This window comes from Mesoplodon bidens, assembly GCF_964165515.1.
Source record: "Mesoplodon bidens genome assembly, chromosome: 15".
Lineage (NCBI taxonomy): Eukaryota > Metazoa > Chordata > Mammalia > Artiodactyla > Ziphiidae > Mesoplodon > Mesoplodon bidens.
In genome coordinates this window covers 26,457,683-26,471,779 of record NC_138171.1, presented here as the reverse complement: position 1 = coordinate 26,471,779, position 14,097 = coordinate 26,457,683, and the positions used below count along the sequence as shown (strand labels likewise).

General features: G+C 60.8%; 1 protein-coding gene across 1 annotated transcript in view; it reads right to left on the bottom strand.

Moving 5' to 3' along the window:
• NOL4L (nucleolar protein 4 like) overlaps positions 1–12,559 on the bottom strand; it is a gene marked incomplete at its 5' end in the record, with an annotated part of 130,731 nt that extends 118,172 nt beyond the window's left edge. Inside the window, one exon of the mRNA XM_081256553.1 lies at positions 12,239–12,559. Coding sequence (XP_081112679.1) covers positions 12,239–12,559 — 321 coding nt within the window. The remainder of the gene's footprint in view (positions 1–12,238) is intronic.
• Between the last annotated feature and the right edge of the window lie 1,538 nt (positions 12,560–14,097).

Sequence of the window (14,097 nt, the reverse complement as noted above, 5' to 3'; positions counted from 1 at the left end):
CCCGCAAGCCACAACTACTAGAGCCCGCAAGCCACAACTACTGAAGCCCGTGCGCCTACAGCCCGTGCTCCGCAATAAGAGAAGCCACCTCAGTGAGAAGCCTGCGCACCACAACAAAGAGTAGCCCTCCTCTCACCGTAACTAGAGAAAGCCCGTGCACAGCAACGAAGACCCAACCCAGCCAAAAATTAATTAATTAATTAATTTTTTTAAAAAAAGATGAGGATCATAATGGTAGCCATGTTTGGACAAGCACACGGAGGCATGTGCATGTGTTTAGCAGAGCGCCTGGCATTTCGCAAGCACTCAACAAATACTAGCTGTGTCATGACTGTCATTGTTTCTGCTCAGCAGCAGGCACTGACTGAGAATGTATCTCAAATGATCACCACAACAACCTTAAAAGGTAGCTGATATCACTATCCCCATTTTACAGATGTGGAAATGGAGGCTCAGAGAGGTTGAGATGAGTCCAAGTTGCACAGCTGGTTGGTAAGACAGGATTTGAACCCAGGGTTCTCTACCCTGGGGAGCACACCCACTCTTAGTCCCATCATAGGCAGCCTGGACTCGGGGAAGCCCACGGCCCTTCTCGCCCTCATTCTCTGACAGCCAACTGCTGGCTGGACCGGCAAGACTTCTGGTCTCTCCTTCCCACCTGCTTTGGCTCGGCACCTTCCCTCTGCCCTCTGGCTTCCATCAAAGCCTTCTCTCATCCAGATCTGGGGGCGGGGGGGTGGTTGTTAATCTTCGGGGCTGACCCAGCTGACCAGCCCTCCTCCTAGAAGTCCTCCCCTCCAGTTCCCTGCACATTCCTTTCTGCCTCTGTCCTCTCCCTCTTCTGTACCTCTCTGCTCCAGCATCCACTGGCCCTGCCCCAGACCCCAATCCCTAGCTCTAATTGCCACTGGCCACGTCACAGGGGCAAGTACCGAAAAGCTCCCGCTTCCTGTGCTGAGCACTTGACATGGAGTCTCTCTTCACTTCCCCACAGCAATCCTGTGAGATGGGGAATACTTCTGGGCCAATTTTACAGAGGAGGAAACTGAGGTTCAGAGAGCAACTTGTTTCAAGGTCATCCAGCTAGTGAGTCACAGCTCAACGCAAACGTGGGGCCGGTCTGAGCTCCAAAGCCCAACTCAGCAGCACGGCTTGAATGGCCTTGTCACAGATTCGCAGGTTATTGATTGGCTCACAATCATAATCCTAATTATAGCTCCCTTTTATTGAGAGCTTTATTATGGCCACGCCCTGTACAGATGCTTCTAGATTATATAGTATACAGTATAGTGTATATACATACTATAGAACATAGTATAGAAGGAGGATATAAGTGAAGCCACAGCTATTATCACCCCATTTTACTGATGAGGAAACTGAGGCTCAGAGAGGGGAAGTGACCTGCCCAAGACTGCACAGCAGTAAATGGCAGAGCCTGGACCCAGCCCCTACCTCCACACTCCGTACTCCTCTGCTGACCTATAGGGGCCTTACATTCAACGCAAAATCCTTTGCCCCTCGCTCTGCTCCTGTCCCAGCCCCCAGATCTCCCAGAGAGACCCCATCCCCCAGGGAGTTTCCTAGCCTGAACTCTCTGAGCTGCCTCCCCTCCCCTCTCCCTCTTGGTTCGGGCTTGAAGCACCCTTGGGAGGTTAACAGCTGTCTGGTTTGGGGATCTTCACACGGGGGTGGGGGGAACCCTCTGGGGGACCCTAAGATGGAGCCACAGCCCCTACTTGGTGGCCTGTTTGTCAGGCTTGGTGTTATGTCATCTTCCCAACTACCTCCCAGGGTGTGGGTCATCACCCGCTTATATACAAGCGGTCAGGGGATCAGAGCAGGCAAGCCATTTGTCCAGAATCAAGAGCTGGTGGCAGAGCTGGGATCCAAATGCAGGTCTGTTGTTGGCTATGTTACCCTCTGGCCTTCGCTATGGCTGCTCTGCCCAGTAGAGAGCTGCTGTAGCCTGCGCGGACCCCTCTCCACATCCTCATGAAAATGACAATCCCACTACCTGAGCATCACATGATTCCCCTCTTTCAGTTTTTCCCAACAACCCTATAGGGGAGGGACAATCATCAGACCCATTTTTCAGATGAAGAAACTGAAGTACCAAGTGGTGACTTAACTGGGTGCCCAGCAGAGGCTGTGCCTTGCTTGGTTCACTGACCTGTAGAATGGGGTCATAACGGCCTCCCAGGGCAGTTGAGGATGTGTGCGATTGTGGAAACCAGGGGCTCTTGGAGACACGCACTCAGGATGCTCTCAGACAAGGCCTGAGGCCGAGTGTGTTTTTCTCGACCCGCCAGCATCCAGTCAGGGCCTGGCCTGCCAAAGGAAGGGCCCCATGTCTCCTTGAACATTTCCTCAGCCTGGGGATGCCGAGAAAACGATGAGTCATCCACCAAGCACAGGCCTCCCAGGAGCCTGCATCAGGTCCCAGCCGGGGCGGGGAGGGTTCCAAGCTGGGAAGGGGGCCCCGTGAACATGATGACTCCCGAGCTGGCCTCACTGAGACCTGAGTCACCAGGTCTCCTCCATGGCCTCTCACTGCCGCATTCTACCAGCCTTGGGGACAGCTCTTGGGTTCCGCCCACTGGACCCTGCCCCTGGGCCATCACCCCAGATGTGTGTGTTTGCCTGCGTTCCTGGTTTCCTAAACGCCTCCCTTTCCACCCAAGAATACTGGGTCAACTGTGACTATCAACCATCAAGCTTCCCTTGCCCCCCTCTCCCCTCCCCATGTCATCCAGCCCCGGACACTCAACCTCTTGTCCTACCAAGGAACCAGCCCCTCCTCTTCGCCCCAGGCCGGGCTTCTCTCTCCGCGCCTATTTCCCAGCCTCCTGTTTTTCCTTCTCTGTAACACGTCTTCCTCTTGCCACATCTCGCATTCCGAGACTCCTTCTAAAACATGAATCTAACCTTCTCTCCCCTCTACTTAAAAACCCTCCTGCGAACTCCCAGCTCTCCTTAATTCTGACGCACCAGCTCCTCTGAGTGGCTTTCCAGATCCTTCTCTTCCATTTGGCCCCAAGTGATTTCACCAGCTCATCCCACTCAGGATCCCCAAGTGGTTCTCAAGCTGATCTGACCATTCACCCACCCCCACACCGCATCTGAAATGCTCTGTAGAACCCGCTTCTCCAGGAAGGTGGCCCCGGTCACCATCATACACAGCCTGCACTGACCCCCCAAAACCTGTCCCACCCCTAGCCCTTGCTCACATTCCCACTCCCTGGAGTGAGATTTCCCCGTGTTCTGTTCTTGCTGAACAATTTGTTTTGGCCCTCAAGGTCCAGCTCAAATGTCGCCTCCCTGAGGACTCCTTGGACGCCCTCAGGCAGGAGGATGGGTCTGGGCCTTGGGGCTCCTGAGGCCCTCTGAGTGCAGAAGGCATGGAGGACTCTCAGACTCCTGCTCTAAGGCATTTGCTGCCCCCACAATGGGGAGTCCCTTAGGAGCAGGGGCTATTCTGGGCCCTGAGGATAGAGCAGTGAACCAAGCAGGCTGGTCTACCCTGGCAGAGATCATAGCCTTGTGGGGAGAAAGATACTTAATATATAAACTAGTAAAATACATACACAATGTCAGAGGGTGGTAAGGGCTATAGAGAAAATTAAATAGAAAGAGAGAGGGTCCAAGGAACCTAAGGTGGTCCTGGCTGGGTGATCAGGGAGGGCTTCTCTGAGGAGGTGACACTTGAGCAAAGATCTGAAAGAGGAGGGGAACAGCCATGTAGAGATCTGGGGGGAAGAGTGTTCCAGGATGGGGAAACAGTCAGTGCAAGGGCCCTGGGGCAGGATCGTGTTTGGTAGTTTTTAGAATAGCAAGGAGGCCAGTGTGGCTGACACTGAATGAACAAGGGGAGGGTGGAGGGTGGTGAGGGCAGCAGGCAGCTGGGCCAGATCATGCAGGGCCTGTAGGTTTCAGGAAAGACTCCGGCTCTTGCTTTGAGTGAGACGGGAATCTTAGAGGGTTCTGAGCAGGGGAGGGAGAGAATCTGATTTGCTTTTTGCTTTTGCTGATTTGCTGGTTGTGTGAGCCACAGGGGATTACACGGGGGCAGCGTGGACACAGGGAGCCCAGTGGGGAGGCTGATGCATCTCCAGGCTTGGACAAGGCTGGAGGCAGTGGAGGTGGTCAGAAGGTAAAATGTGAGCTGTATTTTGAAGGTAGAACCAACAGAATTTGCAAATGGTTGGATGGGGAGGGAGGGGTGGTGAGTGAAAAGAGTCCAAAATGATGCCCAGGTGTAGCCTGAGCCAGAGAAGGATGGAGCCACTGTGATGCGGAGGGTGGTGAAAGGAGCAAATAAGTGAGTGAGTAAGCGAATGAATGAATGAATGAATGACCCCTGGCTTTGGAACCGGATGGGCTCACCCTCAGCCCTCGTGCTCAGTGGGACCTGGAGCTCCCTCCTTCGCATTTGGCCTTAGCCCCTCCATCTGAGGCTGAGAAACCTGGAGTACCAGGGTGGCCGGGAAGACTGGATGCTGCAGGAGTCGTTGACCTTGTGGGGAGAGGACAACTGCTCTCTCTCCCCGCCCCCTGCAGCCTGCCCAGGCCAGGCTGGGCCTGTAGCTGCAGTTGAGGTGAGAGGGTGAAGGTGTGGGCGACGGGGAAGGGTGGCATGTGTCTCCCACCAGGCTGGGTCCGGACAGGTAAGAGGGCTACCTCGAGCTCTGGGAAGCTTTTGTAGGGTGTCCTCAGATGAGGGGCCACCGTGAGCCTGGGGTGGGGAGGTGGGGAGAGCCAAGGCACCTGTGGGCCCCTACCTCCGTGCCCCAGAACTGAGAGGGTCAAAGAGCCACGGAACCCAGGCCCTGCCACTTGCTCATTGTGGTGCTCGGGGAGGTTCCCTGGCCTCTCTGATGCCAAGTTCTCATCTACCTCACAGAATCCAGGGAAGATTAAATGAAATAGAGTGTCTGGCACATGGCAGGGGCTTGAGAACATGAGAGATATGCTCAGACCCCTGTCCCAGGGGGGCAGTCATTACACCAGCCTCACTGTGTTCTCTGGAAGAGCCCAGAGCCCGGAGCTCAGGCTCCTGGCCAGCGACTGGGGCAGGGGTGTGTGTGGGGCGTCGGGTGGTGAAAAGCCTCTGGGCAGCTCACCCTTCTACCTTCCCACCTGGCGAGTGCCTCCAGGCCTGGGTAAAGCCCCCACTCTCACCTCTCCAGCACCCCTCCTTGAGCTCTGGGATTGGGCAATCCCAGCACCAGGAAGGGATTCAAAGGCAGGAGGGGCCACAGGAGGCTTCACTGTGCAATGACTAGGGAAACGGAGGCTCAGAGCAGGGCAGGAGCCAGCTGGGGCAGAGAGGGACCCTGAGCCTTCAAGTTCCCAGCCCTGGGGGCTCATGCCACACCTATGGCCCTCACCAAGACTTCGCTGGTGTTCTGTGTAATTCAGTACAACATTAACCAGGCCCCCAGTGGCACTGGAGACACAGAAATAACCCAGACACAATCTCTAGGGAACCAATAGTTGCTTCCCACCAACTACATGCCAGGGATTTGGCTGGGGGCTTTATTTCCATGATCCCACTTAATATCCAGGACATTTCATCTCCAGCCCATAATCCAGATGAGGAAACTGAGGCTCAGTGAGATCACATAGCAACTAACATTTTGTAAGACTTGCTACCTTCTTAAGGCTCTATATGCATTAATGCATTCATCTTTCTACCAGTCTTAGGAGGAAGGTAGTTTTCTCATCTGTAAAATGGAGCTGATAATCCTAAGGCCAAACGGGTGGAAGAGCAGAGCTGGGATTTGTACCCAGGACCCTGTGGCTTCACACCCCAAGTCCTTCACCTCTTCTCTATGTCAGGGTGGGCCAGGAGCAGAAAGTGGACTCAGAAGTCTTTGTTCTAACAAGCCACCCGCCTTGGTGGGCCCTCTCCAAGCTGCCTTTGGCTCCTTCTCCTGTTTTGGGGCCTAGGGCCCAGGCCTGGCTTTGACAGAGGTTGGCAGAGTGACCTCCTGAAGTGACAACAGAGCCTTTTCCAGTTTGCCAAGCCTCTTGGAAGTGGGGCTTTGGAGCCCATTTTCCAGATGAGTAAACTGAGACTTGGAGAGGTCAAGCAAGCTATTTGCCCGAGGTCACATGGCAAAAAAGTGGGTGCGTTAGGATCGGTCCTGGCCTCCTCACTTCAAGTTCAGAAGCCTCTCTCCCACCCTGCCCCCCATGGGGCTTAGCTTTGGGCTCGGTAAGTGCCACCATGGCAAAGGTCACAAGTTTTACCTGTTGCCCTTGTGGAGCAGAGAGTTGGCGTGGGCGGGGGGGGAAGAGGAGCAAGGCTGCTGGAAACAAGGAGGTGCTTTGGCCACTATCATGGGGACAGGGACATGGCAACACCTCTTGTGTCCACTCCCTCCCTCACACTATGCTTCAGCAGCTGCTGAGACCCCAGGAGCAGCAAGGGGCCAGGCCAGCAGCTCCGGTTGACTTGGTTATCATGAAGGACACCCCGTCAGCTCCTCACTGCCAAAGGACAGGATGTTTTTCAATAGGATCCTGAACATGTGGCATGCACACGCAGTCACACTCGTGGTCTGCCAATGCCCACACCCCAGGTGCTTGCACATCTGCCAACACAGCCACTCACAATCACAAACATGCAGTCCCCCTCCACCTGTACACACACACACACACACACACACACTGCCCCAGGCCCACAAGCATCCCCAGCCTGCACACGGACAGGCACAGGCACACTCAGGCCCACACAGCCACACTCCTGCATGCACACCCACATGCGCACACATGCTCTAGCCCAGGAGTGCACGTGCATGTGCCTGGTACTCAGTCGGTCCTACAGCCTCTAAGTTAAGAGCTGGCTTGGAGAAGCCCAGGTTTACCTGAGGCTGGGTTGGACCCTTGACCTTTGTCCCTGGGCAGCCCCAGCCACAGGCCCCCCCACCTCCCATCCTCCCAGCAGGGTTTTTAGGGTCCCAATTGGACCTCCTGACTCCCAGACACTCAGGGATGGGAAGGTAGCCTGTAGTGAAGGAGAGAATGTTCATGCCAAGCCTCGCCCAAGGACGAGTGGGGCATGCTGCCCCCACCACCAGCAGAAAGTGACCCGGGATCCGGAGGAGAGGCCCCGGGAAGGCAGAGCCTGATCCACCAGCAATCACCCAGGCTCCAAACTGCAGCCCCCCCGCCCCCAGAGACCCCAAGACCACATTCACCCATATCACTGAGGCTTAATGAACAAAATAGCCCCCTTCTGCCATTCATGAGAAATCCAAACAGGGCCCGTGTCATTGCCAACCTTCTCCCTGAAAGCCCCCAGGACCCAGGACAACAGAGGCCTCCTCCCTTCTCCTCACCCCATACCCATCCTTGCGCGCCCCAGGCAAGTCCCAGACACCATACACTGAGCCAATCCTGCCTCAAGCACCAGTCTGTGATTACAGACATCTTGACTAGAGGATTCTTCCGCACTAATTCAGATTAGGGTGTAATGGACTGAAAGCTTGTCATGAAAAGCCCTATGAAGCAGATCAGGCTGTAAGACAACCAGAGAGGGTCAGAAGAGAGGGGTGTACAGACAGCACCCCAGCTCAGCGTGCCCCATCAGCAGTGAGGCCTTAGGGAAGTTCCAAACCTCCCTAAGCCTCAGTTTACTCATCTGAAGGATGGCAGTGACCTCTGGGCCGCTGTGAGAACCTGACGCACAGGGACAGGCACACGGCAGGTGACTCAGAAAGGGTCACTATGGTGACAATTTAGAGAAAAGTAGGAAATACTGAGGTATTCAACTGAAGGTCACAGCATATATTATGTTGTGCTAAGTCAGAGGCCATTTCCTGCCCAGACCAGCGGCCGCAGGTGCCAAAGGTTTACACAAAAGCTCTGGGGAGGAAGGCTGAAGACTGTGAAAATGCTCTCCACTAAATGAACATTGTCTGCAAACTGGGAAAAGACCACCATTAGTCAATTTGGCCAGCGGAACACCTGGGGTCTGGCTCGCAAAAGCCCAGTGCTGAGAGCGGAGTTTGGCAATCTGGCGTTTCCCCCTCGGGGGACGGGGCTCTAATGGGGGGATTCCTGGCATGTGATGGGCTCACGGAGAAGCCTCAGTGGAGCGCAGAGATCTTGGTTCCAGGCCCAGCTCCCCACCAACGGAAACTTCCCCTCTCAGGGCCTCAGTTTTCCCATCCGGAAGATGGTAGAGTTGGGCTGAGAACATCTATCTTCAAGGAGCCTGAGGGCTCTCTGGTCCTGGGAGTTGACAGATGGTCCGGGGCCCCACCCCAGACATAACCTGTGGCCCTTGCAGGCGCCAGGACAGCCTCGTTCCGAGAGACCAGAGGAAAAGGAAAGGGGTTGGTCCACTTTGGGGCTGAGGCTGGAATGGAATCGGAGGGTCTCGCTGGCAAAGGGTTTGCTTCCCACCCGCTCCCTCACCCCGGGCTTGGCAGCCACAGAGGCCGGAACAGGCCAAACGCAAGAAATAATAAATCCTAACCAGGCTTTGCCCAGTCAGGAGGCCCGGCTGGCTCTTGTCACAGAAAGATCTTGTCCCCAGGAGCGCCCCGTGCTGCCCAGTGGAGGACTCCGCCCTCCTCCCCTCAGCCCTCCGCCTCCACATCTATTTCCTGTGACAACCTGCAAACCGAAGACCAACTTGCCTCCCCCCCACACACCATGCCCTGGCTTCTGCTCGACCCCCGCCCCGCCCCGCCCCGCCCCCCAAGCGGGCCCCAGCTGCAGGAGGCCCCGCAGAGTGTAATTCCCCGCGCCCTCCTCTCCGCCCTGGGCCCGTCGTCCGGACAGATTAAGCCTTTGTCACACACACCCAGAAAAGCTCAGGGCCAGATGGGACGGGACAAGTGGTGTCAGATCATCGGCCCTCCACGGCCGGGACTCGGAAGGGCCCCAACCGCAGCACCACATATGGCTGTGGGAAGAGGAAAGGGGGCCCACGCAGGGGGCAGCCAGAGAGCAACATGGAAGGGAGATGACATACCATGGCCACCCTGGGGACCTAAGCCCACGCAGGGGCGCAGGGGGCCCTTGTTCGACGGCTGCATGACACAACTCCCATACCCCCTCTTGGCCGAAATTGCTCTGCCTGCCTGCCTGCCTGCCCTCCCTTGGAGCCTCCATGGGCTTCTTGATCGGATCCTGAGCTATGCCCACCCCCACCCCCAGCAGCTGGGTGCCCAGGGAGCAGGCTCTGAGTCCAACCCACTCCAATGCCCCAGTGCCCCCACAAGGCCTGTGGATGCCAAACAAATGTCTCAGACAAAGGTTTGTGGCCCAATGACCTTCACAAAAACCCACCCAGGACAAAACTACAGGATATCTCCCAACTGCCACCAGAGGCAATGATAACTTTACTGTGTGTGTGTGTGTGTGTGTGTGTGTGTGTGTGTGTGTGTGTGTGTGTGTGTGTGTGTGTGTGTGTGTGTGTGTGTGTGTGTGTGTGTGTGTGTGTGTGTGTGTGTGTGTGTGTGTGTGTGTGTAAAAGCCAGTGAAGGTAGGGGATATATCCTTCGCACCTTTCAAAGAAGGTCCCATTCAGCTCCTCCCAGGAAGAGTCCATGGCTGCCCCAGAATTCCCAGCAGGATTTGTTCCTCTTAGATCAGTGAAAAGGAAAATGGAAATGTAAAAATAATAACTGAGCCCCAGGAAGGTGCTTGGAGCTGGGGGTGGCAGGACTCAGGGCATCTCCTGCGGCTGGCTCCGGTTGACTGGGCGAGTACAGGTAACTAACGGGCTCCCTGGGGACCAGCAGGCCAGGCAGGTGGGCGTGGGTAGCTTGAGGGGCGGGCTGTCGCAGGAGGGCACGTCTGTTGTGTTTGTCGTCCCCCTGGCAGCCTGGGTAGGGAGGCCTGGGTTCCCTTTCTCTGCCTCCCAGGCAGGTGGTCCCTTGGGAGGGCTTATTATTGGTCTGGGAGCTAGGGTGGAGTCTTTCAAGGCCCCTGTTGCCAGGCAAAGCGGGTCGGCGTGGGCCTCACAGAGGATCCGAAGGCTGGCAGGACCTGGGGCCCAGGCCTAGCACCCAATTTCTGCATGTGGCCTGGGTGGGTGTGTGTTCACTTGCTCCGCCTTGACAGCTCTCTGGCTAAGGGGGTAGGGGGACTGACGGCCCCATCATGCCCACTCCCTAGGGGAGAGGTCGACCAGCTCAGAGAACCGGTGAGCTAGCTGCCCTGTCTGAGGGTCACCTGCCCTCCCAACTCCAGGAGCCAGTGGAGTGGGGGCTCCGGCCTCAGGCAAGAAGGAGGTTGGGCCAAGACTCCCAGCTCCCTGGGGAGGGATAACCAGGATGGGATGGGGGTGAGGGGCACTAACTGACCTGGGAAGCCTGGATGGCTGAGGGCAATGACCCAGGGTAGGGGGTGTGGACCCAGCCAACCATCTGGTGGGTCACTGACCTCGAAAAACCACACTTAGGCTCGGGGCACTAGCCCAAGATGGAGGAGAACCGAAGGGGGTTAGCAACTGGCAGAGTGGGGAGGGCTGACCTAGGCTGGGGAGAGGCAACGACCCCTACTCCCCGTGTGGGAGAGTGGGCACCAATTTGGGCTCGGGGAGGGGTCCCTGACTCGATCGGGGGAGGGGGGACAATGACCCAGACTCCCCGCGTGTGGCGGAGAGCACTGATTTAGGCTGGAAGGTCCCCGACTCGCTCAGGGTGGGACACTACCCCAGGCTTCCCCCGGGGAATGCGGTCCCAGCGCGCCCCTCGGCCCGGCCCCCTGCTCTGTGTCCGGCCGGAGGCGGCAGCGGCGCAGATGGGCCGCTGGCGGCCGCAGCGGCAGCGGCGCGGTTATCAGCGCTCCTCGCAGATGGGCCGCCCGCCCTCTGCGCTCACGGCTCCCCACTCCCCGCGGCCTGCAGCCCCGTCCCCTGGGCGAGGGGGGAGGCGCCTCCGGATCCGCTCCCCGTCTCCCGCCTCCCTCTCTCGCGGCCCCCTCACCCCGCGGGCCGGGCCCGGGCGGCTGCCGGAGGGGGAGGGGGAGGGGACAAGTGCACTTTTCGTAACGACCGAATCAATTGTGTGTGAAGAGCCCGCTCCGGCCGGGGACTGGGCTGAGCGCGGGGCGGGCGGGCCGGACGGGGGAGGAGCACGGAGCGGGGAGCGGGGGAGCGAGGGAGCGAGGGAGGGAGGGAGGCCGGCGCGGGGCGGCCCCGCTCGCTCGCTCGGGCCGGGCGAGGCCGGGGAGGGAGCGAAGGGGGCAGGGAGGGAGGCTGGCCTGGCCCGGCCGGGCCAGGGGCTGAACGCACTAATGGAGGGTCTCCGCGACGGAAAGTTCAAAGCTCAGCAGCACCCCGGGAGCAGCTGCCCCCCCAGCCCCCACCCGCTGCAGAACAATGAGGTCCCGGCGGGGGAGCCGCGGGGCCCACGCCGCACGCCCTCTCCAGGGCGCCCCGGGCCGGAGGGGACGCCCCCGCCCGGCCGTCCGCCTCCTCCCTGTCGGCGGCTGCGGTTCCCCGTCCCCTCCCCCACGCCACCCCGCCCGGACCGGGCCGGCCCCGGGGACGGGGGAGGGGAGGGGATGGATAGGTCAGGCCGCCCCCGTCCCAGGGAGGGGGGAGCGAGAGGCCCGGGGGGCGGAGGGGGCGCCCCACCCACCCGCGGGAGGCTGCTCCTGCGCCAGGCTGCGGCTCGGGCTGCCCCTCCCCGGGCCAGCCCCGGGTGGGGTCGGGTAGACAGTGCCCGGGCGGGCCCCCTCCCCTGGCGCTGGGAAGCCGAGCTGACTCCCCGTCCCGTGGCTGCCCCTGCCCCCCCGCCCTCGCGGCACCACGCTCCACACACACATACACACGCACGCACGCACACACACACACACAGACACACACACACACACACACACCACACCGCCCAGCCGGCCCGGGGGCGGGAGCGCGAGGCGCCCGGGACAGGCAGCCCCGGGGCGGGCGGGGGGAGGCTCGGGCTTCTGAGCAGCCGCCTGCTGGCGGGGGGAGGGGACGGGAGAACGGAACATGCTGGGGTGAGCAGCCCGGGACAGCCCGCCCGGCACGGCCCGGGCAGCAGCGCAGAGGGGGGCAGGGACGCCCCGAACCCGGAGCGCTGCCCGGGCTGGCTGGGTCTGGCGGGTGAGCAGGGACGCGTGCGCCTCGGTCGGGCCAGACCCAGGGACAACCTCAGGGACACACGTTCGGACACACATCCACACCCCCACCCCGCCCCCGCCCGCCCCGAGCCCCGCGGCGGGACCGGCCCGCGGCCGCCGCGCGCGCACTCACCGAGCCCGTCTTGACCGGCACATACACCACTTGGCCCATCTTGGGTTCCCGGCCGCTGCCCAGGCGGAAGCCCTTGGAGCGCACCCAGAACTGGAACTTGCCTTTCTCGCCGGCTGCCGGGCCGCTGCCCGCGCCGGTCCCGCCGCCGCCCTGCAGGACCTCGGCGATCCGCTGGTATTTGCTGCGTGTCACCGTCTTGGTTTTGGCCGAGTCGCCGTAGGTGCGCAGGCACCAGTCCCGGAACTGGCGGCCCAGCTCCGAGTCCCCGGGGCTGCGCTCGCGCTCCCAGCCCCCGCGCAGCAGCAGCGTCGGTTTCGGCATCCTCCCGGCGCGCCCGGCGCCCTCGGGGGCGGGCCGGCCGCCGGGCCGCCCGGTGCCGGGACTGGGCTGGGCTGGGCCGAGCCGGGGTGCGCCGCGGCCCGGGCTGTCCCGCGGTGTAGCTCCGGCGCGGCTGCTTGATGGGCACGGGCGGCGGCCGGACGCGCGGGGCTGCGGCGCGCTCTGTCCTGCTCGGGCGGCGGCGGCGGCGGCGGCGTTGGCGGCGGCGGCTCCGGCTCGCCTCCTGCTCCGCCTCCTCCTCCCCCCCGGCCGGGATGCAGGAGCGATGGAGGCAGCTCCGGGCCCGGAGGTGCAGAGGGGGCGGGACGCCCCGCGGGCGGCCGGGGGAGGCGGGAGGCGGGGAGCGGCCCCGGGCGCGGAGAGCGAGACCGAGCCTGGGCGCGGGCGGCGGCGGCGGCGGCGGCGGCGGCTGTCAGCTCGCGCGGCTCATCCTGCTCCTGCTCAGGCTCCCGCTGCCGCTGCTCTTCCTCCTCCTCCTCCTCCTCCTCCCGCGCCCGCCTCCACCACGCCGCGGGATCCCACCTGTTAGAGCGTCGCAGCCTTCGCCGCCGCCCCCCTTCCCGCGCCCGCCCGCGGGGCCCAGCCCCCGCCCTGGCCAGGCCCCTGGGGGCGCGGGGGCCGCCGCGCCCGCAGCCGCCGGTAGGGCAAGAGCCGCAGGCGCGCAGTTCCCAGCCCAGGGACCGAGTTCCCTCTGGCCGGGCCTGGCCCCGAGCCTCGCAGGCCGCTCTCAGCCCGGACCCGGCGGCCTCGCAGGGAGTAGGGCGCAGACCCCGCCCGGCCGCAGGCGTCCCGGCCTCCCCGGGCGGCCCCGCCCGATTTTAGCCTGGCGCTGGTGGCACAGGGCAGGGCCCCTTCCCTTCCTCTCGGAGACTGGCCTGACCTCTCCGGTGCGAGCCCGGCGCCAGAAGAGCAGTGTTCCCCCGGGGAACCCCAAACCGCCGCCCTTCGGAGGCCCCCAAACTTCCTCCCCTCTCACCTCACCTGAATTCCCCGAAGTTTGGCCTGTCTTGGTTCTGCTAACGCCACTGGTCTGGGACAGCGCCAGGCCCCAGAGAAGTCGTCAACATTGACCGGTGGCCTCACTCAGGCCAGCCCCACCAAGGCTTGGAGCAACGCTCAACACACCCACAAATTCATCCCGAGACACCCTGCCTTCCTGGGTGCACCTTGGCCTAGAATCACTGGCTGAGTAAACTCAAGTGGATATGCCATCCCGCTCGTCCCTGGGCAGGGCTGACCTTGGGTAGAGCCAGTCCCCTTCCCCTTAATGAGATTACTAACATAAATAAAGACACAGGCCAGTTCCCCGGGATATCTGCCCTCCTTTGCTTAACAGGTTTGAGAAATTGCTGAGCTTCTCCTCCTGCTGCTTCTCTTCCACCCTCAATGTCCCCAGGCCACTCCTGCAAGCAAGTCACCACCCACGCCTGAGTCCCAGATTTTGCCCAGTGCAGGACCATTTTTTGCCCAGGAACTCCTGGCTACCCTCATCCCAAGGTCCCCCACCCTGGTACCTACAG